This window comes from Phocoena sinus, chromosome 18 (genome assembly GCF_008692025.1).
Source record: "Phocoena sinus isolate mPhoSin1 chromosome 18, mPhoSin1.pri, whole genome shotgun sequence".
Taxonomy (NCBI): Eukaryota; Metazoa; Chordata; class Mammalia; order Artiodactyla; family Phocoenidae; genus Phocoena; species Phocoena sinus.
The window spans coordinates 7,087,515-7,101,452 of record NC_045780.1 but is presented as its reverse complement, the minus strand read 5'-3'; the positions used below and the strand labels follow the sequence as shown (position 1 = coordinate 7,101,452).

Below are 13,938 nucleotides of genomic sequence, written 5' to 3'. Positions count from 1 at the left end.
AATGGTTTTTCCAACATGGAAGCAGAGAAAATCATTTTGGTTGTAAAGGATAAACTAGTAAGCTATGCAAATAAATATATTTTGAATTCTTGTCCTTTCAGCTTTTAATAATTTTTTTTTAAAGTTACTTATTTGGCTTAGGACAGTAATGAATAAAGGAATTGATTTTCTGTTAACACTATTAAGATTATTAGATAGGAATAGTCTGTATTGCCCTCTATTGGTGAGTGTTAGTTTTGACAAAATAATTGCTGCTGTGTGTGTCATTTATATGTATATTTAATGTTTGTATCAACCAGAAAAGCACTTTAAAAAAGCACTTTACAGAAAAGCACTTTAAAAACTGACCTAATAGTTGTAGCCGTGAATTGGCAAAAGGGGGAAAAATTGACCTTGTGGGCTTATTGATTTAATAGTTTTATTGACTAATGTAGTATTGAAATACTTTTGCCTTTGATTAATTTTAATTTTATGTATTTATTTTTTTGTCAGAGCGCCACCTCAGATAAGGCGTCCCAATCGAGAAGTAAGACCTCTGAGGAAAGAAATGCCAGGAGGAGGAGCCCGAGGACCTGTAGGCCGAGCACATCCTATATCAAAGAGTGAAAAACCCTCTACAAGTAGGGACAAGGATTGTAGAGCAAGAGGGAGAGATGACAAGGCAAGACTACCTCTTTGTAACCCACTCACTTTAAGCCTGTGATGTTTGTTGCTTATTATACTTTTAGTGGGCTTTTCAGAGGACCCTGGTTTTGACATGGAAGAGATTTTTTTAAAAACTTTGAATCAAAAACCTATGCAGTCTTTGCATTTTGAAGGCCATTCTGCACTGTCAGTAACCTCAGAGGTGTATATATTTCTTAATACACACACACAGAAATCTTAAGTAAAATGGAGCTTTTCATTCTTTGAATTTCAAAATTGTATTAAATATCATCACAATTCTGATAATTAAAGATAAAAAATGACAAAATTAAATAGGAAATAATTTTGAATCTTAAATAGTAGTCCACGTTCACTTAGAGGAGGATGAGGAGGTAGTTTGAATTTTCTTTTTTTCCCACCCCCCTGCGGCTTTCCCCCTTGGTGTCCATACGTTTGTTCTCTACATCTGTGTCTCAACTTCTGCCCTGCAAACAGGTTCATCTGTACCATTTTTCTAGGTTCCACATACATGCGTTAATATACGATATTTGTTTTTCTCTTTCTGACTTACTTCACTCTGTATGACAGTCTCTAAATCCATCCACATCTCAACAAATGGCCTAATTTCATTCCTTTTTATGGCTGAGTAGTATTCCATTGTATATATGTCCCACATCTTCTTTATCCATTCCTCTGTTGATGGGCATTTAGGTTGCTTCCATGACCTGGCTATTGTAAATAGGACTGCAGTGAACATTGGGGTGCATGACTCTTTCTGAATTATGGTTTTCTCTGGGTATATGCCCAGGAGTGGGATTGCTGGGTCATATGGTAATTCTATTTGTAGTTTTTTAAGGAACCTCCATACTGTTCTCCATAGTGGCTGTACCAATTTACATTCCCACCAACAGTGCAAGAGGATTCCCTTTTCTCCACACCCTCTCCAGCATTTGTTGTTTGTAGATTTTCTGATGATGCCCATTCTAACTGGTGTGAGGTGATACCTCATTGTAGTTTTGATTTGCATTTCTCTAATAATTAGTGATGTTGAGCAGCTTTTCATGTGCTTCTTGGCCATCTGTATGTCTTCTTTGGAGAAATGTCTGTTTAGGTCTTCTGCCCATTGTTTGATTGGGTTGTTTATTTCTTTAATATTGAGCTGCATGAGCTGTTTATATATTTTGGAGATTAATCCTTTGTCCGTTGATGCGTTTGCAAATATTTTCTCCCATTCTGAGAGTTGTCTTTTCGTCTTGTTTATGGTTTCCTTTGCTGTGCAAAAGCTTTTGAGTTTCATTAGGTCCCATTTGTTTATTTTTGTTTTTATTTCCATTACTCTAGGAGGTGGATCAAAAAAGATCTTGCTGTGATTTATGTCAAAGAGTGTTCTTCCTATGTTTTCCTCTAAGAGTTTTATAGTGTCTGGTCTTAGATTTAGGTCTCGAATCCATTTTGATTTTCTTTTTGTGTGTGGTGTTAGGGAGTGTTCTAATTTCATTCTTTAACATGTAGCTGTCCAGTTTTCCCAGCACCACTTATTGAAGAGACTGTCTTTTCTCCATTGTATATCTTTGCCTCCTTTGTCATGGATTAGTTGACCATACGTGCGTGGGTTTATCTCTGAGCTGTCTATCTTGTTCCATTGATCTATGTTTCTGATTTTGTGCCAGTACCATATTGTCTTGATTACTATAGCTTTGTAGTATAGTCTGAAGTCAGGGAGTCTCATTCCTCCAGCTCTGTTTTTTCCCCTCAAGACTGCTTTGGCTATTTGGGGTCTTTTGTGTCTCCATACAAATTTTGAGATGATTTGTTCTAGTTCCATAAAAAATGCCGTTGGTAATTTGATATGGATTGCATTGAATCCGTAGATTGCTTTGGGTAATATAGTCATTTTCACAATATTGATTTTTCCAATCCAAGAACATGGTATATCTCTCCATCTGTTTGTGTCATCTTTAATTTCTTTCATCAGTGTCTTATAGTTTTCTGCATACAGGTCTTTTGTTCCCCTAGGTAGATTTATTCCTAGATATTTTATTCTTTTTGTTGCAGTGGTAAATGGGAGTGTTTCCATAATTTCCCTTTCAGATTTTTTATCATTAGTGTATAGGAATGCAAGAGATTTCTGTGCATTAATTTTGTATCCTGCAACTTTATCAAATTCATTGATTAGCTCTAGTAGTTTTCTGGTGGCATTTTTAGGATCCTCTGTGTATAGTATCATGTAATCAGCAAACAGTGACAGTTTTACTTCTTCTTTTCCAGTTTGTATTTCTTTTATTTCTTTTTCTTCTCTGATTGCTGTGGCTAGGACTTCCAAAACTATGTTGAATAATAGTGGTGACAGTGGACATCCTTGTCTCATTCCTGATCTTAGAGGAAATGCTTTCAGTTTTTCACCATTGAGAATGATGTTGGCCGTGGGTTTGTCATATATGGCCTTTATTATGTTGAGGTAGGTTCCTTCTTTGCCCACTTCTTGGAGAGTTTTTATCATAAATGGGTGTTGAATTTTGTCAAAAGCTTTTTCTGCATCTATTGAGGTGATCATATGGTTTTTATTCTTCATTTTGTTAATATGGTGTATCACATTGATTGATTTGCATATATTGAAGAATCCTTGCATCCCTGGGATAAATCCCACTTGATCATGGTGTATGATCCTTTTAATGTGTTGTTGGATTCTGTTTGCTAGTATTTTGTTGAGGATTTTTGCATCTATATTCATCAGTGATATTGGTCTGTAATTTTCTTTTTTTGTAGTATCTTTGTCTGGTTTTGGTATCAGGGTGATGGTGGCCTCATAGAATGAGTTTGGAGTGTTCCTTCCTCTGTAATTTTTTGGAAGAGTTTGAGAAGGATAGGTGTTAGCTCTTCTCTAAATGTTTGATAGAATTCACCTGTGAAGCCATCTGGTCCTGGACTTTTGTTTGTTGGAAGATTTTTAATCACAGTTTCAATTTCATTACTTGTGATTGGTCTGTTCATATTTTCTGTTTTCTTCTGGTTCAGTCTTGGAAGGTTATACCTTTCTAAGAATTTGTCCATTTCTTCCAGGTTGTCCATTTTATTGGCATAGAGTTGCTTGTAGTAGTCTCTTAGGATGCTTTGTATTTCTGTGGTGTCTGTTGTAACTTCTCCTTTTTCATTTCTAATTTTATTGATTTGAGTCCTCTCCCTCTTTTTCTTGATGAGTCTGGCTAATGGTTTATCAATTTTGTTTATCTTCTCAAAGAACCAGCTTTTAGCTTTATTGATCTTTGCTCTTATTTTCTTTGTTTCTATTTCATTTATTTCTGCTCTGATCTTTATGATTTCTTTCCTTCTGCTAACTTTGGGTTTTGTTTGTTCTTCTTTCTCTAGTTCCTTTAGGTGTAAGCTTAGATTGTTTATTTGAGATTTTTCTTGTTTCTTGAGGTAGACCTGTATGACTATAAACTTCCTTCTTAGACCTGCTTTTGCTGCATCTCATAGGTTTTGGATCATCGTGTTTTCATTGTCATTTGTCTCTAGGTATTTTTTGATTTCCTCTTTGATTTCTTCAGTGATCTCTTGGTTACTTAGTAACGTATTGTTTATCCTCCATGTGTATGTGTTTTTTACATTTTTTCCCTGTAATTCATTTCTAATCTCATAGTGTTGTGGTCAGAAAAGATACTTGATATGATTTCAATTTTCTTAAATTTACTGAGGCTTGATTTGTGACCCAGGATGTGATCTATCCTGGAGAATGTTCCATGTGCACTTGAGAAGGAAGTGTAATCTGTTGTTTTTGGATGGAATGTCCTGTCAGTTAAATCTGTCTGGTCTATTGTATCATTTAAAGCTTCTGTTTCCTTATTTATTTTCATTATGGGTAATCTGTCCATTGGTGCAAGTGAGGTGTTAAAGTCCCCCATTATTATTGTGTTACTGTCGATTTCCTCTTTTATAGCTGTTAGCAGTTGCCTTATGTATTGAGGTTCTCCTATGCTGGGTGCATACATATTTATAATTGTTATATCTTCTTCTTGGAATGATCATTATGTAGTGTCCTTCCTTGTCTCTTGTAACATTCTTTATTTTAAAGTCTATTTTATCTGATATGAGTATTGCTACTCCAGCTTTCTTTAGATTTCTGTTTGCCTGGAATATCTTTTTCTATCCCCTCACTTTCAGTCTGTATGTGTCCCTAGGTCTAAAGTGGGTCTCTTGTAGACAGCATATATATGGATCTTGTTTTTGTAACCATTCAGCAAGCCTCTGTCTTTTGGTTGGAGCATTTAATCCATTCACGTTTAAGGTAATTATCGATATGTATGTTCCTGTGACCATTTTCTTAATGGTTTTGTTTTTGTGGATCCTTTTCTTCTCTGTGTTTCCCACTTAGAGAAGTTCCTTTAGCATTTGTTGTAGAGCTGGTTTGGTGGTGCTGAATTCTCTTAGCCTTTGCTTGTCTGTAAAGCTTTTGATTTCTCCATTGAATCTGAATGAGATCCTTACCGGGTAGAGTAATCTTGGTTGTAGGTTCTTCCCTTTCATCACTTTAAGTATATCATGCCACTCCCTTCTGGCTTGTAGAGTTTCTGCTGAGAAATCAGCTGTTAACCTTATGGGAGTTCCCTTGTATGTTATTTGTCGTTTTTCCTTTGCTGCTTTCAATAATTTTTCTTTGTCTTTAATTTTTGCCAGTTTGATTACTATGTGTCTTGGCATGTTTCTCCTTGGGTTTTTCCTGTATAGGACTCGCTGTGCTTCCTGGACTTGGGTGGCTATTTCCTTTCCCATGTTAGGGAAGTTTTTGACTATAATCTCTTCATATATTTTCTCTGGTCCTTTCTCTGTCTCTTCTCCTTCTGGGACCCCTATAGTGTGAATGTTGTTGCATTTAATGTTGTCCCAGAGGTATCTTAGGCTGTCTCCATTTCTTTTCATTCTTTTTTCTTTATTCTGTTCTGCAACAGTGAATTCCACCATTCTGTCTTCCAGGTCACTTATCTGTTCTTCTGCCTCAGTTATTCTGCTATTGATTCCTTCTAGTGTATTTTTCATTTCAGTTATTGTGTTGTTCATCTCTGTTTGTTCTTTATTTCTTCTAGATTTGTTTTAAACATTTCTTGCATCTTCTCGATCTTTGCCTCCATTCTTTTTCCAAGGTCCTGGATCATCTTCACTGTCATTATTCTGAATTCTTTTTCTGTAAGGTTGCCTATCTCCACTTCATTTAGTTGTTTTTCTGGGGTTTTATCTTGTTCCTTCATCTGGTACATAGCCCTCTGCCTTTTCATCTTGTCTATCTTTCTGTGAATGTGCTTTTTGTTCCACAGGCTGCAGGATTGTAGTTCTTCTTGCTTCTGCTATCTGCCCTCTAAAATGGAGCTTTTTTTGGGCCAGATTTTAGTTCCCCGACCAGGGATCGAGCCCGTGCCCCCTGCAGTGGAAGTGCAGAGTCCTAACCACTGGACCGCCAGGGAAGTCCTGAGCGTTTATAGAAATATTCAAAATAAAGTTTTAAAACTTAAAAAGTATTTTAACTAGTATTCTGAATTAAAATGAAAACATAATTGTAGGGGAAAGATTTATAAGGAAGTAGATGTGTCTACAGTGTTCACAGAATAAGATGATAGATACGCTTTACAATTGATAAAAAATTTTTAAACTTTGATTTATCTTTAAATTTTAGAGTAAAACAAGATTTTTTTTCTTAATGAGAAAATTTCTTTTGGTTTGGGTTCAGTATGTACTTTTACTTTATCTGGGAAATTGATTGGTGAATAAGCATAATACTGGGTAGAAATTCTGTGCTGTCCTAAAATGGACTTTAGGAAAATGTGCTGAAAATAATTTTTCAGAGTAAGGAGCCAGGATGACCTGACATTTCTCTTAGCCTTAATTTTAATGAAAAGACAAAAATTAATTTTTAGTGATAGCATTTCCTATTTCCTTTATGATGTCATAAATGAATGAGGATGTTATTGAATTGCCACAGAGAAGTTTTATTTTCCTAGCTAGGGGTTCTATATGTCATCACATTTATGCCGTGATATTTATTGTGAAAATACAGCTTATAACTAATAGCAAATGGTTATCCTTAAAAATTACATACTATATTTGAATATTTTTACTCTATATGATTTCAGTCAGTGGTAAGGACTCTACACAGACCAACTTCCTACACCTTGTGGTTTTTTAGACCATAATGGAATAAAACTGATGTTTTCTGAGTATTTCTATTCAGGAGATAGAGCCAAAGACATATTCTCTCTACCTCACTAGGACACTGAAAATGAATTAGATTTTTTTATGTTTGTAATTTGTTCAAGCTGTTATGTCATAAAACAGTAAGTGATTCCATTTCAGATCCTTTTGGGATTAGTGAGGGGTACTAATAAATAAATAAATTTTCCTGCTGATGAAATTGAACTGGTTCTCCCCATTACCAAAAGCTGCATAATGGATACTTAAAAATCTGTATCTTATATATCATCTTTGTTTCTTCCTCTGTTCTTCATTTTTGTGCTGCTAACCTTGGTTTGCAGTTTAGAGAATGAAGTGGTGGCTGAAGTCCACCCATCACTCTGCTAGTAGCTTTTAGGTAAACTTTTAGAACCAGGTAAGGAACTTTCAGTCTTTATCTTACCTTCACATAACACAAGAGAAGGATATTGGTCGTGGTTTATTGGATGCTTCCCATTTGGATGCTAGGTACCATTTGGAGTGATTACACAATAATTTATGAAATAATCCCAAGTAGTAGGCAGTCATTTTATCCCCATTTTTACAAATGAAGAAACTGAGATAGAGCTAAAGTATCTTATCCGAAGTTATAGAGTAAGGAATGGAGCTTTGTGAATCACAGATCTTTTTCCTCTTTATTTTAGTATTTTTCATATTATGTAGTATCCCTACCAAGTCTGGTTGGATTTGAAAAGAGTTCCAGAAAAATTAAATAAATGTTGATTTTGAAATGGGATTCTTAAGCAAAGAACAAAACAGCCAGGCATTTGTTGAATGTCAGATAAATTTCTCTGGATATTGTAAATTGTCTTTTACTTAAAAAGTTCCAAGTAATTTTCTAAATCTTAGTTGTTCTTCATTCACATGTAAGTACTCAGAATGTCACTGGAAAATAAGCCCTTTAATAAAAGAAAAAGAACAGTTGTTTGAAGATAAAAGAGACTTTCTGAGTCACTCTGGAAACAAAAGGGATTACAATTAAAAGAAAAAACTCATAGAAACTTCATTAGAATTTGAAAGGTGTGCTTGGTTCAGTTATGATCATTGTAAGCACTCAGATATTTATTAGAACACTGGAGTCCTTAAATTCACTGGAAGCGGTGATAGGGTTTGAGGCAGTTCAGATGAAACTGACAGATATCCATTGCCATTGAAAGCTAATTTGAAATCGAGTACTGAAGGGTACTCAGTGTTGTTGGTTTTTTTAAATCAGTTTTGTGTGTTGCAACCAGCTTAAAAAGAAAAATGAAATAGACTAGAAAATTTAGACTGCATTGCCCATTATAAGGACAGTATTATTTTGAGAAAAGAATTTGTTATATAAGTATGTAAAAATTTAGTTATATATTTGTATACACTAGCTCATGATTTAAGATGAATTTATTACTTTGTGTCATGGTCAAAAGTTTGAAAGCTGCTTTTCTGCTCTAGCCACTTAACTTTATAGATGTTAAAAAAAGAGAGGACAGGAGAAATTACATGTTTTGCTTAAGACTCTCAGTATCTTTGGATTCTTAGTTTAGTCTTGTGAACTGTATGAGGAAGCAGCTAGTAAGAAAAGCAGTAGCAACAGGTCTTACTCTGCTTTGAGCATTCTTAACCTGTCCCAGTCCTTCCTACAAATTCCTGTGAACTCAGGGTTATTTTCCCTGTACTGTGTACGAAGAAATTGAGACACTGAAGTTACAACTGCAAGTAGGTGGTGGAACTAGGATTTGAACTCTAATACCTGAGCTTTTAACCATTTTGCTATGCAGCCTCTTATTTGAAAATGCTTGCTGTCTTATTTTAATGTATCACAAATATCTATTTCTTTTAAGAGTACCAGTTCACTTTCTGAGAGTGATTAAGTCTTTTTCGTCTTTTTTTTTTTTTTAAACTGCTAACAGGCTTCAAGTTAGGTCCAATCTTAAAAATGCTATTTTTCAATAAATAACAGTCACTGTGTATGGTGATCTGTTATTCAAGCCTTACAGTTTTTTCCCCTGAGGTACAGAGTCATCATGAGGCCAGTTTGTTAAGCCATTTACTTAATGTACCTTTATTAAGTGCATACTTTGTGTTAGTCATACTTCTAGGTACTAGGAAGGCAAACTTTAATATGTGACTCCTGGCCTCAAGTTGATTGTTATTGATGAGAGGGGATCAGATGAATAAATTAACCTTTACAGCCATATTTTTTAGTCTTATTTGAATGTACCTGAGAAAAATGGTTATTTTTACTTTACTAAGTCTAGAGTCAGTGTAGAAATATACATAGAAATAACAAATGCATTTTTTAATTTAAAAAGGATAGTCTAAAAGTAAAATATTAGGTAACAGAATAGCTGTTTTGATATTATAAACCAAAAATAAATTTAATTAATAAAATTCTGATTCTCAAGTATTTATAAGACTATGGCTTTATGGTTAATTAACTCTTAGTGAAACGAGCAGTGCTTCCATTATGATCTCATGATTAAAGCTGTATGTGCTTTTAGATAGAATTCAGATTAAAGTATGGTAAATCATCTTCAGAGACTTAATTTAAAGCTATTAAACTTAAAGGACTTCATTTCATTGAATTATAACAAATGGCCATTTTTTGAATATTTTCCTTCTCTGATTAAATGTAGGGATGTCTGATATGGAGAGACATTGTAAACTGAGTTGGAGTATTCTTTTAGATTTATTTATTTATTTAGGGCTATGTTGGGTCTCCGTTGCTGTGCGAGGGCTTTCTCTAGTTGTGGCAAGCAGGGGCCACTCTTCATGGCGGTGCGCGGGTCTCTCACTATCGTGGCCTCTCTTGTTGCAGAGCACAGGCTCCAGACACGCAGGCTCCGTAATTGTGGCTCACGGGCCCAGTTGCTCCGGGGCATGTGGGATCCTCCCAGAGCAGGGCTCGAACCCGTGTCCCCTGCATTGGCAGGCAGATTCTCAACCACTGCGCCACCAGGGAAGCCTCTGGAGTATTTTTTTGAGAACTGTGGATCGGTGGTTATACAAGTGAACAGTGACTTAAAAAAATCTTTTTATTGAAGAAAAGTGTATACATTATAAGGGTATATTTGATGAATGATGATCATCTAACCAGCAGTGTACTGGTAAACGTTTAATAACTAGTTTTCTGAAGGAAAAAAAAAGTGTATGTGTATATAAACTTGTACATATACACACACAAATTTATTATAAATCTGACTGATATAAAGGATGTGCAGCATATAATTTACAAATAATAAAATATACAGTACTCTTTAGTGTAAACTTTATAGAGCCAATGGACCCTCACCGAATGCCTTTGCTGCTTTTTGCTTAACTCTTGCAAATGTAGGTACCTATGGTTGCAGTTGACAGATGATTCGGAAGGTAGTTCTGTTAGGATATTGGTTGATATTTTGTTTTTATTAATGAGTCAGATGAAAGCGAAACAACAGAAACATATGTGGGAACTTCACTCATTGATCAATCACTTGAGCAGCTTTGATGAATCAGATCATGGTTTTCAAATACTGGAAAATTATTTCCTTCATTTTTTGTGCTATTTACATTGTAACAACTATAGAAATGACACACTTTTAAATGTAATATTTTCCCCATTACTTTAAGTCTAGACAGTTAACAAAACAAGAAATCAAGCCCTGTTTTGTAGCATTTTCTGGTTTCTCTGGTATAAATACTTTCACTGTGATGGATTTCAAGCTACCGATATGAGGTCACTGAACTCAGAGTCAAGATAAGATGGGTAGTAGCCTACCATTCTATAGTGTAGACACAGTAGACTTAAGTAACCTTAAGTGCATAGGTAATAGTTAAATAGTTAGAAGTGAGGAGTTTTGAGTAATTGCCACTTCTGTTTTTTTTTTGTTTTTTTTTTTTTGCGGTATGCGGGCCTCTCACTGCTGTGGCCCCTCCCGTCGTGGAGCACAGGCCCTGGACGCGCAGGCCCAGCGGCCACAGCTCATGGGCCCAGCCGCTCCACAGCATGTGGGATCCTCCCGGACCGGGGCACGAACCCGTGTCCCCTGCATCGGCAGGCGGACTCTCAACCACTGCACCACCAGGGAAGCCCGCCACTTCTGTTTTTAATATAATTTATTCTGTTTGTGTAATTTAATTTTTATCAATGGCTGTTTTTTATAGAAAAATTCCTGCAAATTTAATAATTGGCTCTTACAAACCAGTGAGAGTCTGCTTTGGCTGACTGCGTTTAACCTCTGTAACTACCATGTAATCCATGTAACTATCACTCAGGGGTCAAGAATAGAACATTTAGCACCTCAGAAGCCATACTCAGGATCCCTTCTGATCCCTGACACTTCTTTCTCAAAAGTAACCACTATTCTGCCACTTTGTTTCCAAAGATAACCACTATTCTCATTTCTAATACCATAAATTAGTTATACCTTTTTTGAAACTTTACATACAGTAAGTAATCTTTTTTTGTCTGGCTTTGTTTGCTCAACATATGTTGGTGAGATTTCGCCATCCTGTTGCATATCTCTGAAGTTTGTTTATTTTCATTAATATACAGTATTATACCACAGTTGAATCTGTTTTACTATTAGTGAATTTTTGGATTGCTTTCAGTTTGAAACTATTATTAATAATGCTACCTTGGATAGTTTTGTACTTATCCTTTGGTATATATGTGAGCATATATACCTTTCTAGTGAGCATATACCTAGGAGTGGAATTGATGGGCCATAGGTTATGCATATGTTAAACTTCAGTAGGTAACACCAAATAGTTTTCCAAAGTGATTATACCAATTTCCATGTCTGCCTGCAGAGCACAAAAGTTCTAGTTGCTCCACATCCTCACCAACACTTGATATTGTCTCTCTCTTGTGGGTGAATCTCATTGTGATTTTACCAGCATATCTACCATGTATTGTGTACTTATCTGATAACTTCTGAGTTTAAAAGTTCTTTAATGGGCTTCCCTGGTGGCGCAGTGGTTGAGAGTCCGCCTGCTGATGCAGGGGACACGGGTTCGTGCCCCGGTCCGGGAGCGGCTGGGCCTGTGAGCCATGGCCGCTGAGCCTGCGCGTCCGGAGCCTGTGCTCCACAACGGGAGAGGACACAACAGTGAGAGGCCCGCGTACCGCAAAAAAAAAAAGTTCTTTCCTATGTTTAGTGGCCATTCGTATTATCAGTGACTTGTTTTTAAGAAATATCCTGTTCTGTCCTTTGGATATTAAATCACTCCACAAATTTTTTCTCTCATGGCAGCTGATTAATAGTGTTGGTTTTTGCTTTTATTTTTATTATTTTAAATTTTATTGCATTAGATTATAGTAAAGTGGTTACTTGCTGTTCTGTCCCTAAATGTTTTACTGTGTTTTACTTGTTTGTATGTTGTGTCCCCTAATGTGAGTGTATGCCTCTGAGGGCAGGATTTTTGTCTGCTTGGATCACTGCTATTTCCCAGTACCTAGAATAGTGACTGGTACAGAGTAAGTATTCATAAATATTGCTGCAAGAATGCATTTATTGATAAGTAAGCAGAATGCTATGGATTCGTTATTTCAACTTAAATATATTTTGTATTAACACTCCAATGCAAGGCATGACACTGAAATTAGTCAGCATTTTGCATTTATCAACGTACTTTCCCTTGTAAATAATAAAGTCTTATTTCTAAAATATCAGTTTAGAGATCTTGTCTAACTTTTCCTGTGTTTGCTTCTCACACTGCAGTAGGAGTAGCCCAAAGTGTGCAGCCTTATGCCATAGTGTACAAAGGGGTTGAAAGCACTGGTTCTGAAGCCAGACTGCCTAGGATCTAGCTGTGTGTCCTTGGACAATTTACTCAAGCTCTTGGTGCCTCAGTTTTCTCATCTATGAGGTAGAAATAATACGAGTACCTAACTCATAGGACCTTTAAGATTGTTATGTCAAGTGCTTAGAACAGTGCCTGGCATATAGCAAGCTGTAAACGAGTGTTAGCTGTAAAGGTAACATGACAGTGGGGAACTAACACAGGTATGATACAGAATAAAGATCATGTAAAAAAAAAAAAGAGAGAAACAATGAGATTTCCAAGCAATTTTGCACTTGCCTTGGGCTGTTGAACTCAGGAAACAGATGAATAAGTGGGCAAGTGAGAGGCAGTGGCTTTACCCAAAGAACCAAAGGTCATCTATCATTCGGCTCAGACATCCCTGTGATTGGGGGCCGGTGGTTTTTATTATTAATTAGCCAGTGATTCTAACATCGGGTAGCTCATTACCTACAAGAGAGATGACTCCCTTGATGGATGGACTCATTGTTAGAAAATTCTTTCTTTTGTCGATCTGAAATTTACCTCTTCTGTCACTTTGTACTGGTCCTGGTTCTTTCCTTTGGAGTAATATAGAGTACATACAGGTAAGGAGGTCAGTTGGTTGTGTTGCTCCGTTAACATTTTCTTCTTCAGCTTAAATGTCTCTAGGGTCCCTGAGCTTCCTCCATATGACATGGGTTTTGAACCCTTTATTACTCTTCTCTCAGTATAATTTATTTGTCAACATTTTTCTTAAAATGTAAGACCCAGAGCTAGTAACTGAGCATGTTTCTCTTAGATGGCACACAGTGAAATATAAAAACTATTATTTGCATTTTAGGCCAATATGTGTCATTAATTGACTCTATAATATTGAGTTGGTCATTAATTTTCTCATCTTCCTCAAATAGTATACTAATGAAAGATCATAAACAAACTTTTTGATATGGGTAATTTAGATACTTGTAAAAAGAAGCTAAAATACTTCGCTTTAATGAGAAAAAGTATATCAGCCTTCATGCTAATAATCAAATTTTTGCTAATTAATTAATGTGAAAATTTAAGCAAAGATTTCTAAGATCATTTCAGTGATGTTGCAGCTATTATTATTATTATAAACCGTACAGGTAATAATATCTTGGGTGAGGTTAGCTTTATTGCCTGAAAACTAAACTTCTTTTAGGTGTTGTAGTTAATCTAGTTGGTTAACTGAAACCAGAGCTACTAACTTATATTTGATATCCCTATTTTAATTTATCTGAGTATTTGTTATGAAGGATAATTGTCACCCATTTTGTGATTTCCCAATATAACCAAATATATTATTTA

General features: G+C 35.7%; 1 protein-coding gene across 5 annotated transcripts in view; it reads left to right on the top strand.

Annotated features, from left to right (window-relative positions):
• KATNAL1 (katanin catalytic subunit A1 like 1) overlaps positions 1-13,938 on the top strand; it is an 81,093-nt gene that overhangs the window by 30,816 nt on the left and 36,339 nt on the right. For all 5 annotated transcript variants that reach the window (XR_004346715.1, XR_004346718.1, XR_004346716.1 and 2 more), the window contains one exon: positions 493-661. Coding sequence is in view for 1 of the 5 variants with exons in the window: in XM_032611620.1 (XP_032467511.1) it covers positions 493-661 (169 nt within the window). In the remaining 4 variants the exon portion in view is untranslated. The remainder of the gene's footprint in view (positions 1-492; positions 662-13,938) is intronic.